The 19021-nt window shown below is 41.3% G+C and overlaps 1 protein-coding gene across 2 annotated transcripts; it reads left to right on the top strand.

Moving 5' to 3' along the window:
- The first annotated feature begins 759 nt into the window (after window positions 1-759).
- On the top strand, window positions 760-19021 carry NUDT4 (nudix hydrolase 4). 2 transcript variants are annotated; one of them, XM_029205541.1, is made up of 5 exons: window positions 760-1267; window positions 11095-11205; window positions 11996-12040; window positions 13887-13971; window positions 14271-19021. In XM_029205541.1, the coding sequence occupies exons 1-5, from the start codon at window positions 1169-1171 to the stop codon at window positions 14471-14473; spliced, it is 543 nt and encodes a 180-aa protein (XP_029061374.1). In that variant the 5' UTR covers window positions 760-1168; the 3' UTR covers window positions 14474-19021. The 2 variants fall into 2 exon arrangements, with proteins under 2 accessions (XP_029061374.1, XP_029061373.1); XM_029205540.1 differs by having other exon boundaries at window positions 770-1267; window positions 13884-13971.

Genomic DNA, 19021 nt, shown 5'->3' on the forward strand with positions numbered 1-19021 from the left:
GCAGACATTCCACACTATTTAGCGTTGTGCCCCCAGCACCTGGCTGTGCCTGTTAACTCAGCATGAGATACACTTAGGAGATATTAGCCATTGTCGGCATTAATGAATGCATTCTGGAGGGTGGGACAAAGTGAGAGACGTTATCCAGGGCTTCAAACAAACGTTTAAGCTTGAGTTGACTCTTGAGGGAATATAAGCGACGCTACCCCCAACCAAAGACTGAAAAACAAAAAGGAAATCTGCCTTCTCCCTTCCCCTGCAAAACAAAAACAGTAAAACCTCTTAACCAACGTCTTCACCTTTCCAGGCCTCCACTGTCTTCTGTCCCCGCACTTGACGGGCGCTCTCTGGACGTGTACACAGTCACTGCGGAGACTGCCATCGCGGCGACGCCGCCAGGCATTTTCTGACCAGGGAGCGACTTTTCTGAGGAGGTATGTGGTTAGACCCCCTCTCGCGGAGAGGCTATTTAAGACCCTCACAGGGAAAATAACGGGATTTATAAACAGGGAGATAAGGGTCTTTGCTTCCGTCCCTTCGCTGGCATTTTGGAGCCCGGTCCTCCCACGCCGAACTGAAGCTCTAGCCATCCTGCCCCGCCAAAACCCAGCAGCCTGAAGGCCGAAGCCCCGTCCCCGCCGCCCCTCCCCCACCTCAGCGGTCTCGGCACGCAGGCGCGGAGGCGCGCGCAGAGCGGCGCGCCTGGGGGCGGGGCGTGCGCGGTCCCCTTAAATACGGCGGAGGGGGCGGTGCGAAGCTGCCGCGGCGCTGCTGCCCAGTCGGCGCCAGTTCTTGCCACTGTCTCCTCGTGGCGCGATCCTCGAGCCTCGCTCTTTCTCCGGCGGCGGCTGCGGCGGTGGCGGCGGCTGCAGCAGCAGGAGAGAGCGGAGGCGAGCGGGCGGCGGGCTCCATGGAGAGCGGCGGACGTCCGGGAAGAGGCGACGCTTCCTCTCCGGCACCCGGGCTCCAGTGACCGGCGCTCGCGCCCAGCACCGCGTCGGAACGGCCGCCGGCTCCGGGACTGACCCGGCCTCGCTGCCCTTCCCCGCGCCGCCGCCTCGCCTTCTTGCTCCCCGACTCGCCCTCGCCCCCGCTCCCCGGCCGGGTGGCGGCGGCCAGGCCCCCGCGGCGGCGGCCGGAGCAGCAGCGGCAGCAAGAGCCCGCCTCTATGATGAAGTTCAAGCCCAACCAGACGCGGACGTATGACCGCGAGGGCTTCAAGAAGCGGGCTGCGTGCCTGTGCTTCCGGAGCGAGCAGGAGGACGAGGTGAGGGCGGTCGGCGCGCTCGGTGACCTCCTCGGGGGCGCCGGGGCGGGGTTGGGGTGGGTGTTCGGGCTGGCCGGAGTAGGAGGGTCCTTGCCCTTGCCCTTCCCTTTTTGCATCCCCTTCCCAGCCGACCCTCCGTCTGGCCCCAGGGCTGGAAGGGATTAGCCCACTCCCTCCTTCTCTCCCGCCCTCCCTCCCTCCTTCCTTCCTTTCTCTGGGTTGATTGTGGAAACAAAGGGGCTCGCCCAGCCCTATGCTCTCCCACTGGGTCGTGGTTAGGACAGGAGGCCGAGACGCCTCCTGGCCCCCGGAAAGGTCCCGGGCCGTCTAGGTCCCGCGTAGGGGGAGTTACCACTTTAACCTGCGAACTGAGCGTGGAGCGAGATAAAACCTTGAGTTGTAACAGAGAGGGTAGCAATGGCGTGAGTGTTGCAGCCCAAGCCCTTCTGCCTCTGTTACATTTTCCTCCCGTTACAGCAGTTTGCGGTTTCAGATAAATGTAGGCATGATTATGGAATATCCAGTCCCCGTGCTTTAAAATAAAAACTCATTCGATCTAGTTCTGTCATTTCCACTTTCAAGTGGATCCTTTAACTTACAAGCACTTGGCATGTTTATACTTGATTTTTTTTTTTTAAACAAGGCCTACTCTTGGAAAGTTTTCTGGCTATAGAGTGATGGGTAGTGAAAAATGTGGAGTCACACCAGAAGGGAGAAGATGGACTAGAGTTGGGCAAAGTTGCCATTTTCAGACAGTAATCTCTAGCTCTCTGCATATTTATCAGAGCTGCTTTGCTATGTTTGGCTTGACGTCTGGAGAGAAGCAGTCTTTTTCTAAAAGGAAGCAGCAGTCAGTCTTCTGTAATTCACCCATCAGCATTGGGTTGATAGTGAGGCCGTTGAGGTTTTCCTGGAGAACAGTTTTTATTTATTTGTTACATTTATTTAATTTAAAAATGGTTCACTGCTTTAAATTTCCATAGAGCAATAATAGTCGATTGGTAGCCGATGAAAATCTTTTAGCATTGCCACTTCTAAAATGGTTAGACAGGGAAAGCATTAACATTCTGAGTTCTACTTCCATAACCAATTATGTCCAATAAAATTACAGGCTAAAGCTGGAGACGGGAATTTAATGGCTTCCTTATTGCCAGTCCCTGTAGTTAGGGTGAGTATGACATAGCGTACTCTCAGTGGCTTAGTTGTTCTTACTATGCTAACAAAGATCAAAGTGCCTCAGAATGGTGCTCTTCAAACTCTTGTCTTGCCTTTATTTTTTGAAAAGAAACCAAGCCCTTTAGTGCTGATCCGGTGCTCAGTTGGGGGTCTCTAAGTGGTTAAACTTAAATTCCAGAAGAGTTTTCAAGGGAAATTGGTGTCTTTGAACTGGGCCTATTTAGGAGAGCCAGAAAGTAGAGAGGGAAAGGTTTTTAGCATTTACAGAGTCAACAAGCTTTAAGTGCATTCTGTTAAAAAGATTAGAAGGTCCTTGAGGGAAGGACCATGTTAGGACAAAGCAAACTTTGAATATAAAATAATACAGTAGCCAGAAGTGATCGAGATAGGTCAAGAATCTTACCTGATTGGCTCCCTATTGTGTAATTATTTTCTTAGTTGGGTGCTTACTAGGTGCTGGGCACTGCCTGAAGACCTTTAAGTTTGTTACATTTAATCCTCTTAGTGCAGGTTTATAGGTGAGGAGACAGTTGCAGAGCATAAGTACTTTGCCCAAAATGATGTAATTAGAAAGTGGTAGAGTTGGAATTCAGCATCGGGTCCCTACTCCTGATGCTGGGCTCTTAACACAGGGCTCAGTCCCTAGCGACTGGGCACACGAGATTTGCTTGAATGAGTGAGATTTTGTGAGGCTGAGCTTGGAAGACTTTGCGAAAGTAGTGACTTTGAAGTCTTGCCATAACGTGAACTTGGAATTCAGGCTTTGTAAAAACAAAAGTTCCCAGGGGAAGATATGGGAAATGGGAGGAAATTGAAATGATCTGTATTGTGTGAATGGTAAAGCAAAGTCTGAGGAGAGCTTCAGAAGTTAACCTTAGCAAATAAATGAGTTGTTTTTGTGCTTTGAAATTGTTTCTACTGTAATAAATGCTAAATTCCTAGCCTCTGGTCGACTCAAGAGACCAGTGCCATTATAAAATGAAGTAAAGAGCAAGATTTGGAGAATTTAGTAGATAAGTTCATTGCATAAAACTTTGACAACCTGGAGGTTGTGAGACCAAGTGAATCGGTTTGTTAGAGAATATGCTCTTTAATGTCTGGCTTAGATCTTCAAGATCTTCATTTCTGTAGTTGTGTTTATAGAATGTAAGTTGAAATAAAATAGTAATTGCCGTTTGACCCTCAAAAGCTATGCAGTATTCTAGTCTGGCTGTCTGTACTGAAGGGGGTCTCAGTAGACCTTACTTTAGAATAGGTTATTGTAGGAAGGAAAGATGTTCTAACAACAGGAGTCTTTATTCTTTTGGGTGTGGTTTTATGTACTTTCCCATTGTATCTCTTTCTGCCCTGTGAGCTAAATAATAAGCATTAGCATTTGTATAGGAAGAAATTAGGCAGCAGAAGTAACTTGTCTCGAGGTCACAGAAGCTGGCAGATCATTTTGAGCCCCTTTATTTCTAAATCTCATGTTCACTTGATCCTCTCTCCAGCTAGTTATTTCTGTGGGGAACCACCCTAACTTTTGACAGTTGGGCTTCCAGTCAAGGCAACAAGTAAGTGTTCCATAGAGTAGCTGGGATACTCTGCTTGTGCAGTGAAAGTGGACAATACATTCACAAAAGGTAACCCGAAATGGATTCCATTGAACATATTTGCATAAATGATAGTTGGAACAGGGATGCAAAGATGAAAAGTGTCACCTGGTAAGGAACATGCTGTACAGCAGGAGGTTAGACAAATAATTGATAAAAAGGAAATAAAATAAGGTTAAAAGTACCATCAGGTGCTCCAGGGTTAAGATTCAACGTGAGTCATTTGGAGTTGGATTTCAGTGAGTGGGAAAGGAAGGACCAAGCATCACAAACAGCAAGACTTGGGGCTGTGGTCTAGTTAAGCTGCAGCTTAGGATAGCATAGAACAAATAATGGCTGAAAAACAAAGAGCACCTTAAATGTAAGGTTAAGGAGTTGCTAGGCAAGAAAGGAACTCTTACTTTTGGACAAGGAATATTTTGATTTTAGATGTATTCAAGTTTGAGAAAGATCTGGCAGCAAAATAGGCTAGAATTCTAAAGAGAGAAATAGAAATGACTTGATCCTGGGTGGAATCCAGGCACAGTTGCAAGTGGGAAACATAGACAAAGAGTCTTAAGAACTTCCATTTGGACTTTTTGTTCCAATTAACTTTTTTTTTTTTGTGGTACGCGGGCCTCTCACTGTTGTGGCCTCTCCGTTGTGGAGCACAGGCTCCGGACTCGCAGGCTCAGCGGCCATGGCTCACGCGCCCAGCCGCTCCGCAGCATGTGGGATCTTCCCGGACCAGGGCATGAACCCGTGTCCCCTGCATCGGCAGGCGGACTCTCAACCACTGCGCCACCATGGAAGCCCCCAATGAATTTTTAAGCTCCCTGAGCCAGGGGCTGCATTCTACAGATAGTAGAATCTCAATGCAGAATGTATGTTTCCAAAATGTCTGCGTTCTACAAAATCATGCACTAAAACTAAGACTTGCTGGGAAGAGTAGAGTCTCAAAGCCTACGGAACTCTAAAACCAGAGCTCTCATAAACAAAAACTAATATTAATACTTCTCCCTACTAGCATTTTAACCCCTAGGATCAACAATCCTTTTCAGACATATATTCTGGGACTCTTACTTCCTCAGAGATTTAAGTCCTTGAAGATGCTTCAAATGGAAACCACTTTCATCAGAATTAACTATCCAAAGGTAGCCTTTTCTAAATCCAGGAAAATGTCACCAGCCCTCTTCATCCGGGCCCGCAGCTCTCCCAGACCTAGAGAAGGGCTACTTCGCCTACTCAGCCAGCCACTTCCTTCAAGGGAAGGCACTTCTGTACGATTCGCCTCTGGTTTTATTCTTGTGATTTTGGTTTAGCGCCAGGGCATTCTCTAATTTTGTAAAAGTTTACCTCATCACTTCAGAACATTAACATGCTAGGAGAAAAAGTCATGGTCAACCCAACTTACCATTATCTACCAATCCATATAATCTAATTTGGGTTAAACACATTTTCAACACAATGCACTGTTATTTCTGATCTTCTTATAGCACTCTGCCTCTATAGCCCAAAAAAGTAGTACTAGTTTGCTTAGTAATAGCAGTTGGTAGTGGTTAGTGGATATAATAACTATTGTTGTAACTTACTATCTTTTAAAATGTGTATGTGTGTAGTAGGTGTTCCTAATATGCTGCGGGCCTAATTTTGGCTAAATGCCTATGAAACAGTTAAGTACGGTAGAGCTAGTTTTAACCATTCATGCTATCCTTATTCATGATAATGTGGGAGGAAAGAACAACAACCCCAAAACAGCTTCTAAATAGCTACAATTCACAAAATAAAATTCTTCATTCTTAGATTTAGGCATCACTTGAGGGGTTCTCTGGATAGCTTTGTTTTTTCTAGGAAAGAAGCGGTAGCTTGTAGTGACTAGTTGTTTGTGGCAGCAGGCCATGACCCAGAGCAGTTCTAAGGGTAAAAGCTGAAACACGAAGGGCAATTTGGGGCCCCTTGGTGTAGGGAACTAACAATCCCATGTACCTCCAGCCTCTGAGGGCATGACTGCATTATATAGACATTGAACGGCGTTTTCTAGTTTACACGCTTTTACGCATCCCCAGTGAGGAGGACTTGGCAATATAGGGTATAGAATCTATATTATAGGTTATTCCAATTCACAGACAAAGCTTTGTCCAGCAAGACTCAGGACTGGTTCCAAGTGGACCACTGTCACTATACTGTTGCTACTAAAAGTGAGGAATACTTCTGTTCCAAATCTTAAAATCTTAGGTATCTAAGAAAAAGACAAATGTGAGAAATGACTTCTCAACAATGCCAGGTGAATAGTGTTTTATTCTGATAAATTGCCCAGTACATGAAGAGGGATAAGGTCTGATAGTGCAGTAGGAGGAATGCTGATATGAAGATGGTCAGGTTGAATCAGGGGAAGAAGTGTCTTCACTTTTCACCACTCTAATGCCATTGGCTTTGGGGTTTGAGTGTGATTCAAGTCCAGCGCTACAACTTGGTGGGTGGACTAGCCTCCTTTTTATAAATCTTTCCTTTGGTCTCAGCTTTGGCTTATCTGGAAGGTTAAAATGTTTACTTTCATCTTTGTCATCTTGTCACTAATGTGGTGACAGACTGTCAACTTGTTGGGTGCATAAAATCTTATATGCCTAGAAAAGTAGTTGAAATGGAATTTAAAACCTGTGAATGACCATGTATGGATCTGTCAGCTGTTGATGTATCCTCTTACTGAATAAGCTTTTGTTACTTCAGTGATACCGTTCTTTTTTTTTTTTAAGCATTGGTCATTTCCTTAATAAATAACGGTAATATATAAGTATAAATATATTCATATCCATATATATGTTTAGTGGCAAATATCAGTAGACTTACTTCATAGCAACTGCTCTGTACCCTCATCCCTTTTGTCTTTTACACCTTATCCCCACTCCCTTCACTCTCTCTCACTTCCTTACAGTGTAGATTGTTTTAACCTCCAGCAAATTTCACCACTTTCTCTCAGATTTTGCATCACAGACGTCTAAGAGGCAACCTAGGATTTTGGAGCCTGTAAAATAATGGATTCTTTTTGGAAGTCTGAGGGAAGAAAGAAGTTTGTAAAAGTTAATGCAACCATAGAATTTAAAAATTGTGATAAGCATTATTTTGAGACAAAGTATAGATGGAAGTGGATAGTCTGAGAACCCTTTTCTCTAGAAGTTTTTGTTTGTTTTTAGTAACACCATTCTTAGAGCATTAGTTAGCATTGCTAAAGCTACATTATAGATCTACTACATTGGGGATGTTATAGAATGTTTAGATGGCTTTGCAGGGGGTGAGAGGGAGATATTGAATAATAATGCTTTGTGATATGGTTCTATAGGTTTTGATTCTTCCAATGTGTAGAAGGGGTTTTAATTGTCCTTGTTTCTGCTTATGGTGTTCAGATTTGTTTCTTCTACCCTGGCAGACCTCTGCCGTAATTCTGTTTATTCTTGTCTATGGAATATATCCCTCAGTTCTTGCTCTTTTTTTTTTTTTTTTTTTTTCTGTACGCGGGCCTCTCACTGTTGTGGCCTTTCCCATTGCGGAGCACAGGCTCCGGACTCGCAGGCTCAGCGGCCATGGCTCACGGGCCCAGCCGCCCCGCGGCATGTGGGATCTTCCCTGACCGGGGCACGAACCCGTGTCCCCTGCATCGGCAGGCGGACTCTCAACTGCTGTGCCACCAGGGAAGCCCTCTTGCTGTTTCTTAATCACCATCCTCCTTCCCCCCCCACACCCCCCATGTAGCCTTGACCTCATTTGAACTCCAAATAAAGTACTCAGGACGAGTAGGCAAGTACTTAATAACATACTGGTTTCCAAATCTGTACCATCACCAAAGGCTCGTTATCAGATCTCTTAAGTTAGTTGTTTAGATGCTGATCATCTAAACATTTAGATGGTATACCTTAGGTATTACTCGTTTTAAATTGACCATTTTTTTAAAAGATACATTTGAAGTTAATGGTGTAATCAAATCTAATCACTTTGGAATGTCAGGAGACTCTGGCAGCACCAAAAGTTCTTGATTTCAGCTAAATCATTGGGAAGAGAAGCTTAGTCATATGATAGTGATCTCCTGTAGATAAAGATTTGGTTTTAAATCGGAAGCTTAAGTGTTAGTTCAAAAACAGGCACAGACTGTACTAATTGTTTTTCAACATCATTAACCTTATGTAATTTAGTTCTTAAAGACTGTCTTGGTCAAATAGGAACATAATAGTCATTGACCTAGATATATGACGCTGAATTTCATTTTTTCAGAACTCAAAACATTATAAATATTGATGGTTTTGAAACTCCCTATTTACTAAATGAAGATGTACTTTTCTGGTGGCTAGCCACCTGCACTGTCCTGTTCCATTATGAAGGTAATCAAGGAGGTTGCTTAGAGAGCATAGCATTGTGTAGTAAGAACGTTGTTTGGATAATAGAAACCAGATTATCCCTAACTCACACCTAGTAACCAGGAAAAGAGGCTTCCAACTCTGTGGTCAGGACTGGTGGTTACCATTTACTTCTCCCTTGATGTAAGATATAACACTTTGGTACCTTAAACATTTTTGTTTTAACTTAAAAACTTACATTCATTTGCCAGTCTTGATAATAGGGTCAGAGTCTTTGAATACCGTAGATTCTTGGCAAGTCTCGTTTTTGAATAAAATACAAAGGTGAAATCTGATGTGCAGTTCACTTTGTACAGAGTAGAATTTTAACTTTCTGGATTTTTAAAATTTCCTTCTTGTAGTCTTTTTTTAGTATCTCATCCATACTTAATTTGATAGCAATTTTTTAAATGTATTTATTTTTATTATTTATTTTTGGCTGTGTTGGGTCTTCGTTGCTGCATGCGGGCTTTCTCTAGTTTCAGCAAGCAAGGGCTACTCTGCGTGCTGTGTGCGGGCTTCTCGTTGTGGTAGCTTCTCTTGCGAAGCATGGGCTCTAGGTGTGCAGGCTTCAGTAGTTGCAGTACATGGGCTCAGTGGTTGTGGCTCGTGGGCTCAGAAGTTGAGGCTCGCGGGCTTCAGTAGTTGTGGCACACGGGCTCAGTAGTTGTCGCTCACAGACTTAGTTGCTCCACAGCATGTAGGACCTTCCCAGACCAGGGCTCGAACCCGTGTCCCCTGCATTGGCAGGCAGATTCTTAACCACTGCGTCACTAGGGAAGTCCTTGATAGCAATTTTTAATAACACATTTTTAATGAATCTTTGCAGACCCATTTTTGGTAATTCCTTCTTGCTGTCATTTATCATTAACTGTCAGTAATTATAAAAACAAGTACAACTGGCAAAATTTGGGGAGCAAGCTTATCTTTTTTTTTTTTAATTTATTTATTTTTTGCTGGGTTGGGTCTTTGTTGTGCTCAGGCTTTCTCTAGTTGTGGAGAGCAGAAGTTACTCTTTGTTGCTGTGTGCTGGCTTCTCATTGCGGTGGCTTCTCTTGTTGCAGAGCACGGGCTCTAGGCGCACGAGCTTCAGTAGCTGTGGCTTGCGGGCCCAGTGGTTATGGCTCGCAGCCTCTAGAGCGCAGGCTCAGTATTTGTGGCACACGGGCTTAGTTGCTCCGCGGTATGTGGGATCTTCCCGGACTGGGATCAAACCCGTGTCCCTTGCATTGGCAAGTGGATTCTTAACCACTGCGCCACCAGGGACATCCCAACAAGCTTGTCTTGATAGGCTAATTCAACTCAATTGGTGGGAAAGCAGAAGAGCTAGTAATGGCCAACAGTGAGTATTTAGTCTAGGATCTAAGGTATTTAATACTAACACTCAACAGTCTTGAAAGGATAGTTACTTCTTTTTACAGAGGATGACACTGGTACCCATCACCATGTGCATCAAGGAATGAAACACATCTTGTTTATGATTAGTAGAGTTATAAACATCTTCAAGTTGAAACCTGTGCTTTCTGAAAGTTCTTGCTAGATTTGTTTACTCTGGCTCTTTAGTTTCTAATTTTGATACATAAGCCCTGTTTGCTAATACTTAAGAAAGCTTAAATTTAAGGCTGTCTTACATTTTACTTTACCAAAATTGCTATATTTGGACTTGGTGGTTCCCTCAGTGTCAGCCATTAGTACTTTAGCTAAGGCTTTGTCAACTGTTGGGTTAATTTACAGTGCTTTCTCTGGACTTGCCACTGTTCTGCCAGTTATATACTTGGAGGAGTGATGCTGGTAGGAGCAGTAGAGTCCTATCCAGATCAAGAATGAGAGAAACGGAGCTCAGATCACTGGAGCATTAGTTGATCCACTGCTCTGTGGTGATGGTGTGTCCATAGGCAAAGGTGTGCTGCTTTTTTTCAAGTTGAGGGGGATTGTGCACCTGGACAGGTGTTCCCTCATCTTCCAACCCTGTTTTAGAGGTTTGGGGGAAAGGTGGGACTTGCTAAACTACTACTGTCAGCCTGGAACTTTCCATTTGGGGAAGGTTGAGTTCTGGCAACTTACTCAAGTAGGTGAATTCTGGGCTGGCTATGAACTCCCGAGGGCCATCCGTTCCTCTGGCAGTAGGGAGGAAGCTGGGCAGACAGCTGGCACAGTGTCAGAAAACCAGAACCTGCATTGGGGATCAAGCTTTGCTCTCAGTTGATTGATTTCTGGTGAGAATTCTTTGCATTTACTTGAAGGCAATATACTAAGGTAATTTTGCAGACATTTTTGTTCAAGTTGGTCAAGATGTTACCTTCATGAACATTATTTGGTTACTTATCATAGCCTTTCTCCACCCCCCCCCCAACTTCGGTGAATTCTAACCTAACCTGGCACACAAATTTTCACTTATAGGATGAATTTATATTTCCTGTTTCAGATACCATTAAAAAGTGAACTAATAGGATACTACTCTGTGATAATACAGTGTTTGTTTTTGTTTGTTTGTTTTTAAGTGTGTGCACATTTCAATCTTAATGCTGTTCTTGACCCAGATTTGCAGAGTTTCCTGCAAAGGCCAAACAGTGTTTTAGGCTTTGTGGGTCATACCGTTTCTGTTGCAGTTGCCCAATTCTGCTGTTGTAGCATGGGGAAATGAATGTGAATGTGCTTCTGGGGCTGGGGTTTACAATTATGGTCGATCTTGCAGGTGCTGTTGGTGAGCAGCAGTCGGTACCCAGATCAATGGATTGTCCCAGGAGGAGGAATGGAGCCCGAGGAGGAGCCTGGCGGTGCTGCTGTGAGGGAGGTTTATGAAGAGGTAAGATGAAGAGTAGCATGTTCTGGGTGAGATTCACAAACAAGGCACTTTGCTGCGTACACCGGGGAGAAGGCAAGAAGACAGGCAGATCCCACAAGTGCTGTTTGGTTGTCTAATTCAACATTTTAAAGCATGTGACTACAGCTAGTGCTTTGCTAAGCAGATTTTTTTTTCTACCTGGTAAAAATAGACAGTAAGTCTGATTGGTGATCAACATATAACATGATGGCCTTGCCCCAGAGCAAGGTTTGTATTAACTGAGCAAACATGCACAGAGACATTCCTCATATGCTACAGTTCCTTTTCAAATGAATAAAAAAGCCAGTTGCTTTTATTTTACTGGCTTATTCTTAAAGTTCAGTAAAATAAGGGCACACACGTGCACAAAAGCACACTTGGCCTGCCTGTCTTCTCACACCTGATGAGAGATAGAACTTGCTTTTACTCAGGGGCAAAACAGCATAGATCAAGTGCCATAAAAACTTGAACAGCATTTAGGGCATAAATGAGAAGTGAATGGTAAGGCTCTCATTGGGTGTTGGTGCATAATTGGAAAGGTTTCCTAGAGACGGGTCTTAAGGGATGAGCATCCTCTAGGAGACAGCATGTGCCAGTTTGTTATTTTGCAGTATGGGTTTGAATGGGGCACACACTGAAGTTCCAGTGTCACAGTACTAGGTAAAAGGAACAGAACTGTGCAGTGGAAGTGTAACACATAGAAAGAAAATAACTTGCATATAAATTTTGTTATGTAGAGGTAAAATTTTTACATTTCATCTTTTTTTAATAGGCTGGAGTCAAAGGAAAATTGGGCAGACTCCTGGGCATATTTGAGGTGAGTTACAAAAGTAATCCTCATCTTGCTGATGATAGAATTAATGATTTCTTCCTTCCTAACAGGCCAGCAGCCTGAACTAGACATTCCCTACTTCTGGCAGCAGCCTGAACTAGACATTCCTCTAAAACTATCAGTAGGCAAGCAAGTCATAAGGATTAGGAGGGAGGGAAGTAAAAGCTGCTTGACTTTCGTATACCATGAATTTTATACAGCATTATTACAGTGGTAATTTGTTTTATATGACAATGCAGTGGGGCTGATATAGACAGACTTACCTCTTGGTTCACTGTATACAGTTTAGGTATAGACTTTTTAGGAGGTGATATCCTCAGTATCACCTCAGGGCTTAGGTTTCTCATGGATAGTGTCTTGAAATGTACCCTTTGCCTTCAGCATGTAACATTGGGTGATATACATAATGACTTTATCCTGAAAGGACACCATGAGGATGCAGAACTCAGATACACAGACTAGATACTAGAAGCGTAGAATTTTCTTGTATAATTTGTTATGACTGAAGTCAGAATGGAATTTGTGGAGAGGAAATTTGGAAGTGACAAGTATTCTATGGAAAGTGGGGAGAAATGAGGTCAGGTCATGAGACCCAAGCTGTTCTCAAATATATTTTCATCCAAAATTCAGACCTAGATACATGGTATATCAGACACATTGTGACTTTTTTTTCCCCCAAGATACTATTTAAGTGTTAGTTTAGTCCTGCTGGTAGGACTACGTAAATACAGTCCTTACAGATTTTAATTTTAAGCCTTTTACAGGGATTCAGAAAAAATTCTGATTGTACAGCACTTGATAGAATTGATGACTTCCAGAATACAGTAATTGTTAAGAATAAAGTTCTTAAGATACTATTCAGAATTTTGCAGAATTCAGCACTTGCTTTAGCCAGTTAAATAGCACCATCTCCTGGTTAAGCTGGAAAACATATTGCGAGTTTTCTTTCATTCTCAAAGACAAGACACTGGATGAGTGGATTGCTCAGGTGATTTGTGGTAGAAAAAAAAATAGGGCAATTATCTAAAGTCTTAGACTATAGCAAACAAGGCTAACTTTAGTCAAGATGAAGATGAGCCCCTTCATCTTAAGGCCAACTTGGGTTTAATTTTGAACCTAGAGACAAGGCTAGGCAGCAGTTTTAATATGGTTAAAAATTGAGTTTGGGCATATAGGACTAAAATATCAATGTAACATTCCAGAAATGGACTATCCTAGGTATTATTCTCAACCTTTGCTGCGCATAGTTCACCTGGAAGCTTTTAAGTACTTAGGCCTCCTCTCAGACTCACTGAATCAGTGTCTCTTAAAAAAAATTTTCATCCTGGGTGATGAAGTAGATGGTCATGGTTGAGAGGCCCTGGTCTAGGTTAATAGGGCTGTGCTCTGTATGCATCTTGTGACCCTCTAAGAGGCATGTTCTAAAGGAACTGGGGCTATTTGCTCTTCTACAGAGGTCCTAAAGGAAGCAGTTTCCATAGTCACAAAAGACTGTTGGGATTAGCCCACAGGAATAGGACCTAGGATAAAGATGACAGGAATGCAGTTCTTTTAATATAGATTCCATTCCAATCTTAAGATTTTCTTTATGAAAATTGTCTAATGGACAGAAATCAAAGTGCTAAAAGTTTAGTATTGGGAGCTAATTTCACCATTTCAAATACTTTGTCTCATATAAACTCACTTTTAGGCTGGGTTATATGACTGAGTATACTTGCCTATATTGGCAAATAGACTATGCTAATGTATGCCACACTGAATTTTTCACACGAAAATGTGTATATGGCTAGCTCTTGTAGATTAAAATGCTTTTCTTTTTATATTCAAGCAGAACCAAGACCGAAAGCACAGAACATATGTTTATGTTCTTACTGTCACTGAAATATTAGAAGACTGGGAAGATTCTGTTAATATAGGTAAATTCCCTTCCTTTTGCTATCTGAATTCTCTTAATTCAAATACTACATATGTGTATTCAGTTTTCATCTTAAATTATTTTGGGTTACTTTTTAGAGAAGATCAATATACATCTCCAAATTTGAATTATCTTAAAATTGTTCCCCAATATATTGTTGTCTAAAACAACAGTACATTCCCAAAAACATAGTCATTATTTGTGGAGACAGTTGAGGGGGCATTGTTAATAGTGTATAGCTTTTTTAAATTGACCTCATTATTTTTTATTTTTAGTAACCAATTTCATACTGTTTTTTAGGAAGAAAGAGAGAGTGGTTCAAAGTAGAAGATGCCATCAAAGTTCTCCAGTGTCATAAGCCTGTACATGCTGAGTACCTGGAAAAACTAAAGCTGGGTTGTTCTCCAACCAATGGAAATTCCACAGTCCCTTCCCTTCCAGATAGTAACACCCTGTTTGTAACTGCTGCACAGACCTCTGGGCTGCCGTCTAGTGTAAGATAGAGAGAATTGGAAGGACCTCTTCCACCATGTGCAGTCTCGTGGGCAGAGGCTTTATTATCCTTGGCAAACATCTGAATGACGCTTGCAAACTGTCTGAATTTGCCATGCAGGATTTTCAAACAATCTGCATGTTTTTCAGATGCTTTCAAATCTTCTTTAAAAAAAAAAAAAATAGTGTAAAATATTTTAATAAGCCAAAGCCATGTGGAATTTTTTTTAGATGCCTTAACTGTGCCCCCAGCCCACCAACCTTATTATTTTGGTTGGCATTTTCACAGCATTTTTTTTTTCAGTTTTTTGTCCATTTGATGTCAGTCTGTGGTTTTTGTCAGATCAGCTTATTTGTGGGTATATTTTTCCCCTAAATTGTTTTCTCTTTCACAGTATTAACATATTCAACAAATCCTTCTGTTGTGGGAATTTATGACAGTAATTCTTGATATTAAAGCAGTCCATCAACCCAAAAACTTGTTTCATAGGATCACAATTTTGATTCATAAATTCCAGATTTGGACTATTTCTATATGGCCCTATTTTTGGGAATTTGTCAACTCATTTGTCTCAGTTTTCACAACCGGTATTATGTCCCTAACTACCTGATATGGCCAATTCCCTTAAAACTCAATAGTCCTTTAACACAAAGTTTAACTCTGTAGAGCTGGTGATTGTTAGGCAGGTACAGTAAGCAAAATGCATGTAGTACATAACATCACGAAAACTGTATTCATGGAATTTGAGTTAGCATGCTCCATTGCCAATTCCCTTCATCCATAATCTCTCTTTACACAGAATACATGAGAACCATATTTCCTTCAATGTAAATTGCTTTTAAAAACATATTTCCAGTTTTTTAATTTAGTGACATCTCTTCAGTTAAACTTGCTGGTTACCACCTTAAATGCCAGTCAGTGCTGACTGCATCACAATTGAGTGAAATGGCCTCTTGTTCAGCTGTTACAGACCTAGATTGTTAAGGCACCTTAGAACATCTCATCTTTTACAGCTGGTTAGTAGGTACTATTTATCATATAACTAAATATTGGGGCACTGGAACATACCTGAATTAAGAATTACTTTGTCTTACACTTGTCTTTATAGTCACTTAAATCCAAGAATCCCATCTAAAACACATAAATACCTTGTCTGAAACACCTATACTTCCCTGACCAAGTCAGAAATGAGGTGGGGCAAGTGAAAGATGATTCCATATGTAGACATTCGTTAGCTTCTTGTAAATAATTGTAACTGGTGGAATATAAAGTAGAAAATAAGCAGTTATACATTTGTTCTATAAATTGTTAACCTTTAAAAATATAATTGCTGCTAAAAATAGAGTGCTGTTACACTTAAGGAAAATTGGTGCCACTGTTTTGAAAATGAGATCTTGTGCCATAAATGCAGCTGAACTAAATATAAATATTAGTTCACAAATTAATGCTGTCAAAGTGAAGTAGAAAAACTTTTAACCAATGCTATTTCATTCTAAATTATGTAGTGTGATCAAACATGATCATCCAGAATTTTTATATTTTTCTTTGTACAGAGGTTATGTATTCTGGGTGTTTTTTTAAAAGGAAACATTTTAAATCCCACAGATTGACACTTTGTATCAATCTTCAATGGACTAAGGGTTTTTTCCTCAGTGATCTCTGAAGTTTCTTTAAATTATATACTTAACACAGCAGAGAAACTGGATTGTTTTTGTATATAAGACTGTGTACACCTGAAATGTTGTCAGAAGTACTGGGAGTGGGGGGGAGGACTGGGTATCTTGTATATGATATTAGAAGTAATAATGCATGAACTTATTTTATAAACCCTTGGACTATGTATTTGACATGTAAAATATGTACAGTATTAATGTCAGCCATTTCTTAAAAGTGAGCCTATAAATATTGTTGTATAATTTTCTTTGGTCAGAAACATTTGGACTAAGTAGTGCCACTGGGTCGGGTTTTCTTCAGTGCCATTTAGCAAACCACCTGTCTTTACTATGCAACTAGCAAAAATTTGTATAATGCATCAGAATTTCAGTCGTCACACTTTAAATTTCACATGAAGGGTTCTTCACTATTCTTTTGGAACCCAGCCTAGCAAAATTAGAGGAAAGGCGCTAAGGAGATTTATTTCTGTTAAGAGAAAAAAGCCTACATTTGCAGACTCAACAGTTGAATCTACTATAAATAACAAATACTGTCTACTATCTCAACTCTTAAAAGTTTACAGTGTTGGGACTGTCATTTGTGCTTTCTGTGGGGTAGTTGGATAAAATTGGGCAGCTAAAATTTTCAGTTCCGTGTGGCTCCTAAATTTTAAAAAGTTTGTAAGTTGATTCGCAGACACAAAGTAGCAGCTATCTTGCATGTGTGTTGTTGGGTTTTTGTTCGTTTGTTTGTAAACCGGTGAAATTTTCCAACCAGGCACATGCCATTCAATTTTCTGTTGATCATACAGTTGTATAAAGCAGCAAAACTGAAGGGGGAATGATTGTTGTATACACTTTAAATTGCTTTGCATGGTCTCATTTGAGATAATTGGTGTAAGAATCTTGACTTTTTTTATATTTGGAAACATCAAATAAAAAATGGGAATGAATTTTTTTTTAACATATCTTAACACTGTCCAAGTGAAAACTTGTCTGGCATTCCACAGTAACAACTTCACTGTTTTCCCATGGGTGGCCATATAATTATCTCTTAGCAGTAGTTCATTTATACACTTCCCTTTTATGATCCTTACTAGTGGAACTGAGTTAAAAGGAACAGCTCACCAGTAAGGTGTTGCCATTACTCTCCTAATGTATGTTTTCCATCTTATTGGACACCAGTCATGCCACTGTGGTTGTCTTATTTATTGCTAGTCCCCTTTCCTAATGGGGTTTGTGTTATAATTATTTTAACAATTTTCAAGGGCTCTTGGCTTATTCTGTGAGTATTTTGCTGTAATATGTTGCAGACACTTTCTACACTACCATCACATTATTTTTTTTTTTTAATTATTTTGGTTGCGCTGGGTCTTAGTTGCGGTACTCAGTATCTTCGTTGCCACCTGCAGGATCTTAAGTTGCTGGACGCGGGCTCTAGTTCCCTGACCAGGCATCAAACCCGGGCCCCCTGCATTGGGAGTGTGGAGTCTTAACCACTGGACCACCTGGGAAGTCCCCATATTAATTATTACAGCTCTGTTTTAAAAGGGTGACTGGTGAGGCCATTATATTTACCCAAAATATTATTTACCTAAGGTGAGCCTTAGAATCCTCACATAAAAGTTCTACTCAAATCTCATTTGGTTTTTGATGAGGATTGTTAAATTGGAGGAAAAGAGAAAACTTGGCATTTTCTAATGTCTTCATGTTGGAATACAAGAATTCTCTACATATCTCTTACAGACTAAACACTAGTTGAGCATTTATTGAAGTATAATTTGTAATGGATTTGTGACAGCTGGAACGTTGCTGTGTAGCTGATTGTCTCGAAGTTTCCATCCAATACCTTGTTTCATAAATTCTTAATGCAACTCTTTACCATTAGCTGCACAGTAGTCAGCAACTGCTTTATGCCTAGCATTAGAGCTACAGAACAAGTTTGTACCCTCAAGGAGCTTATATTCTAGTGAAGTAGAGATGAGTGATAATTATTTATTTATACATCAGAAAATGTCTTTCAAGGTGTTAGATCTATTTTTTAAGACATATAGGTACCATCTTCAAAAGCAAAATTTTATATAAAAATGTGATCCCCATCAAATACTTTATATACATACATTTTATATGGAATTGTAGAACAAAGGTTGAAAAGTGATCTCATCCCTGGTGCTACTTTCTCTCATTTTTAATACCTTCCTGACTAGTGCCATTGGCTAAATTCTAGCAGTAAGATGAGAAGGCTTCTAAGGGCCATCTTGGCATTGCATTATGTCAAAGACCCTAATTTACTCTGAAACTAGCTTTTTTTTTATTTTTTTATTTTTGACTTGGTTGGGTCTTCATTGCTGTGCACGGGCTTTCTCTAGCTGTGGCAGGCGGAAGCTACTCTTCATTGCAGTGCACGGGCTTCTCACTGCGGTGGCTCCTCTTGTGAGCACAGGCTCTAGGCGTGTGGGCTTCAGTAGTTGTGGCACATGGGCTTAGTTGCTGCGCTGCATGTGGGATCTTCCTGGACCAGGGGTCGAACCTGTGTCCCCTGAGTTGGCAGGCGGATTCTTAACCACTGCACCACCAGGGAAGTCCCCAGAAGCTAGTCTTAAATTCCTCTACTTTGATGCGATTTCAACTAATTATCCCAAAAGTTACTCTTCCCAATATGTGGAATACTACCCTCTGGACATCCCATTTCCTGGTTCTAATTAAACACCATTGCCAGACATTATAATAGCACCGTAATTCTTAACTGCTTTTCTCAATTTTTACTCAAATTCATTCCTTAATCAAATTAGTGAAATAAAAAATACTTGGCTATTACTGTGTATCAAGAAATAAAATACCTTTTAATCAAGTTACTACACTAGGAATCTAATCTCCAGGAATGTGGATACAGATGTACCTACCAA

Source organism: Monodon monoceros, unplaced genomic scaffold (genome assembly GCF_005190385.1).
Source record: "Monodon monoceros isolate NGI ecotype Baffin Bay Population unplaced genomic scaffold, NGI_Narwhal_1 Super_Scaffold_6, whole genome shotgun sequence".
Lineage (NCBI taxonomy): Eukaryota > Metazoa > Chordata > Mammalia > Artiodactyla > Monodontidae > Monodon > Monodon monoceros.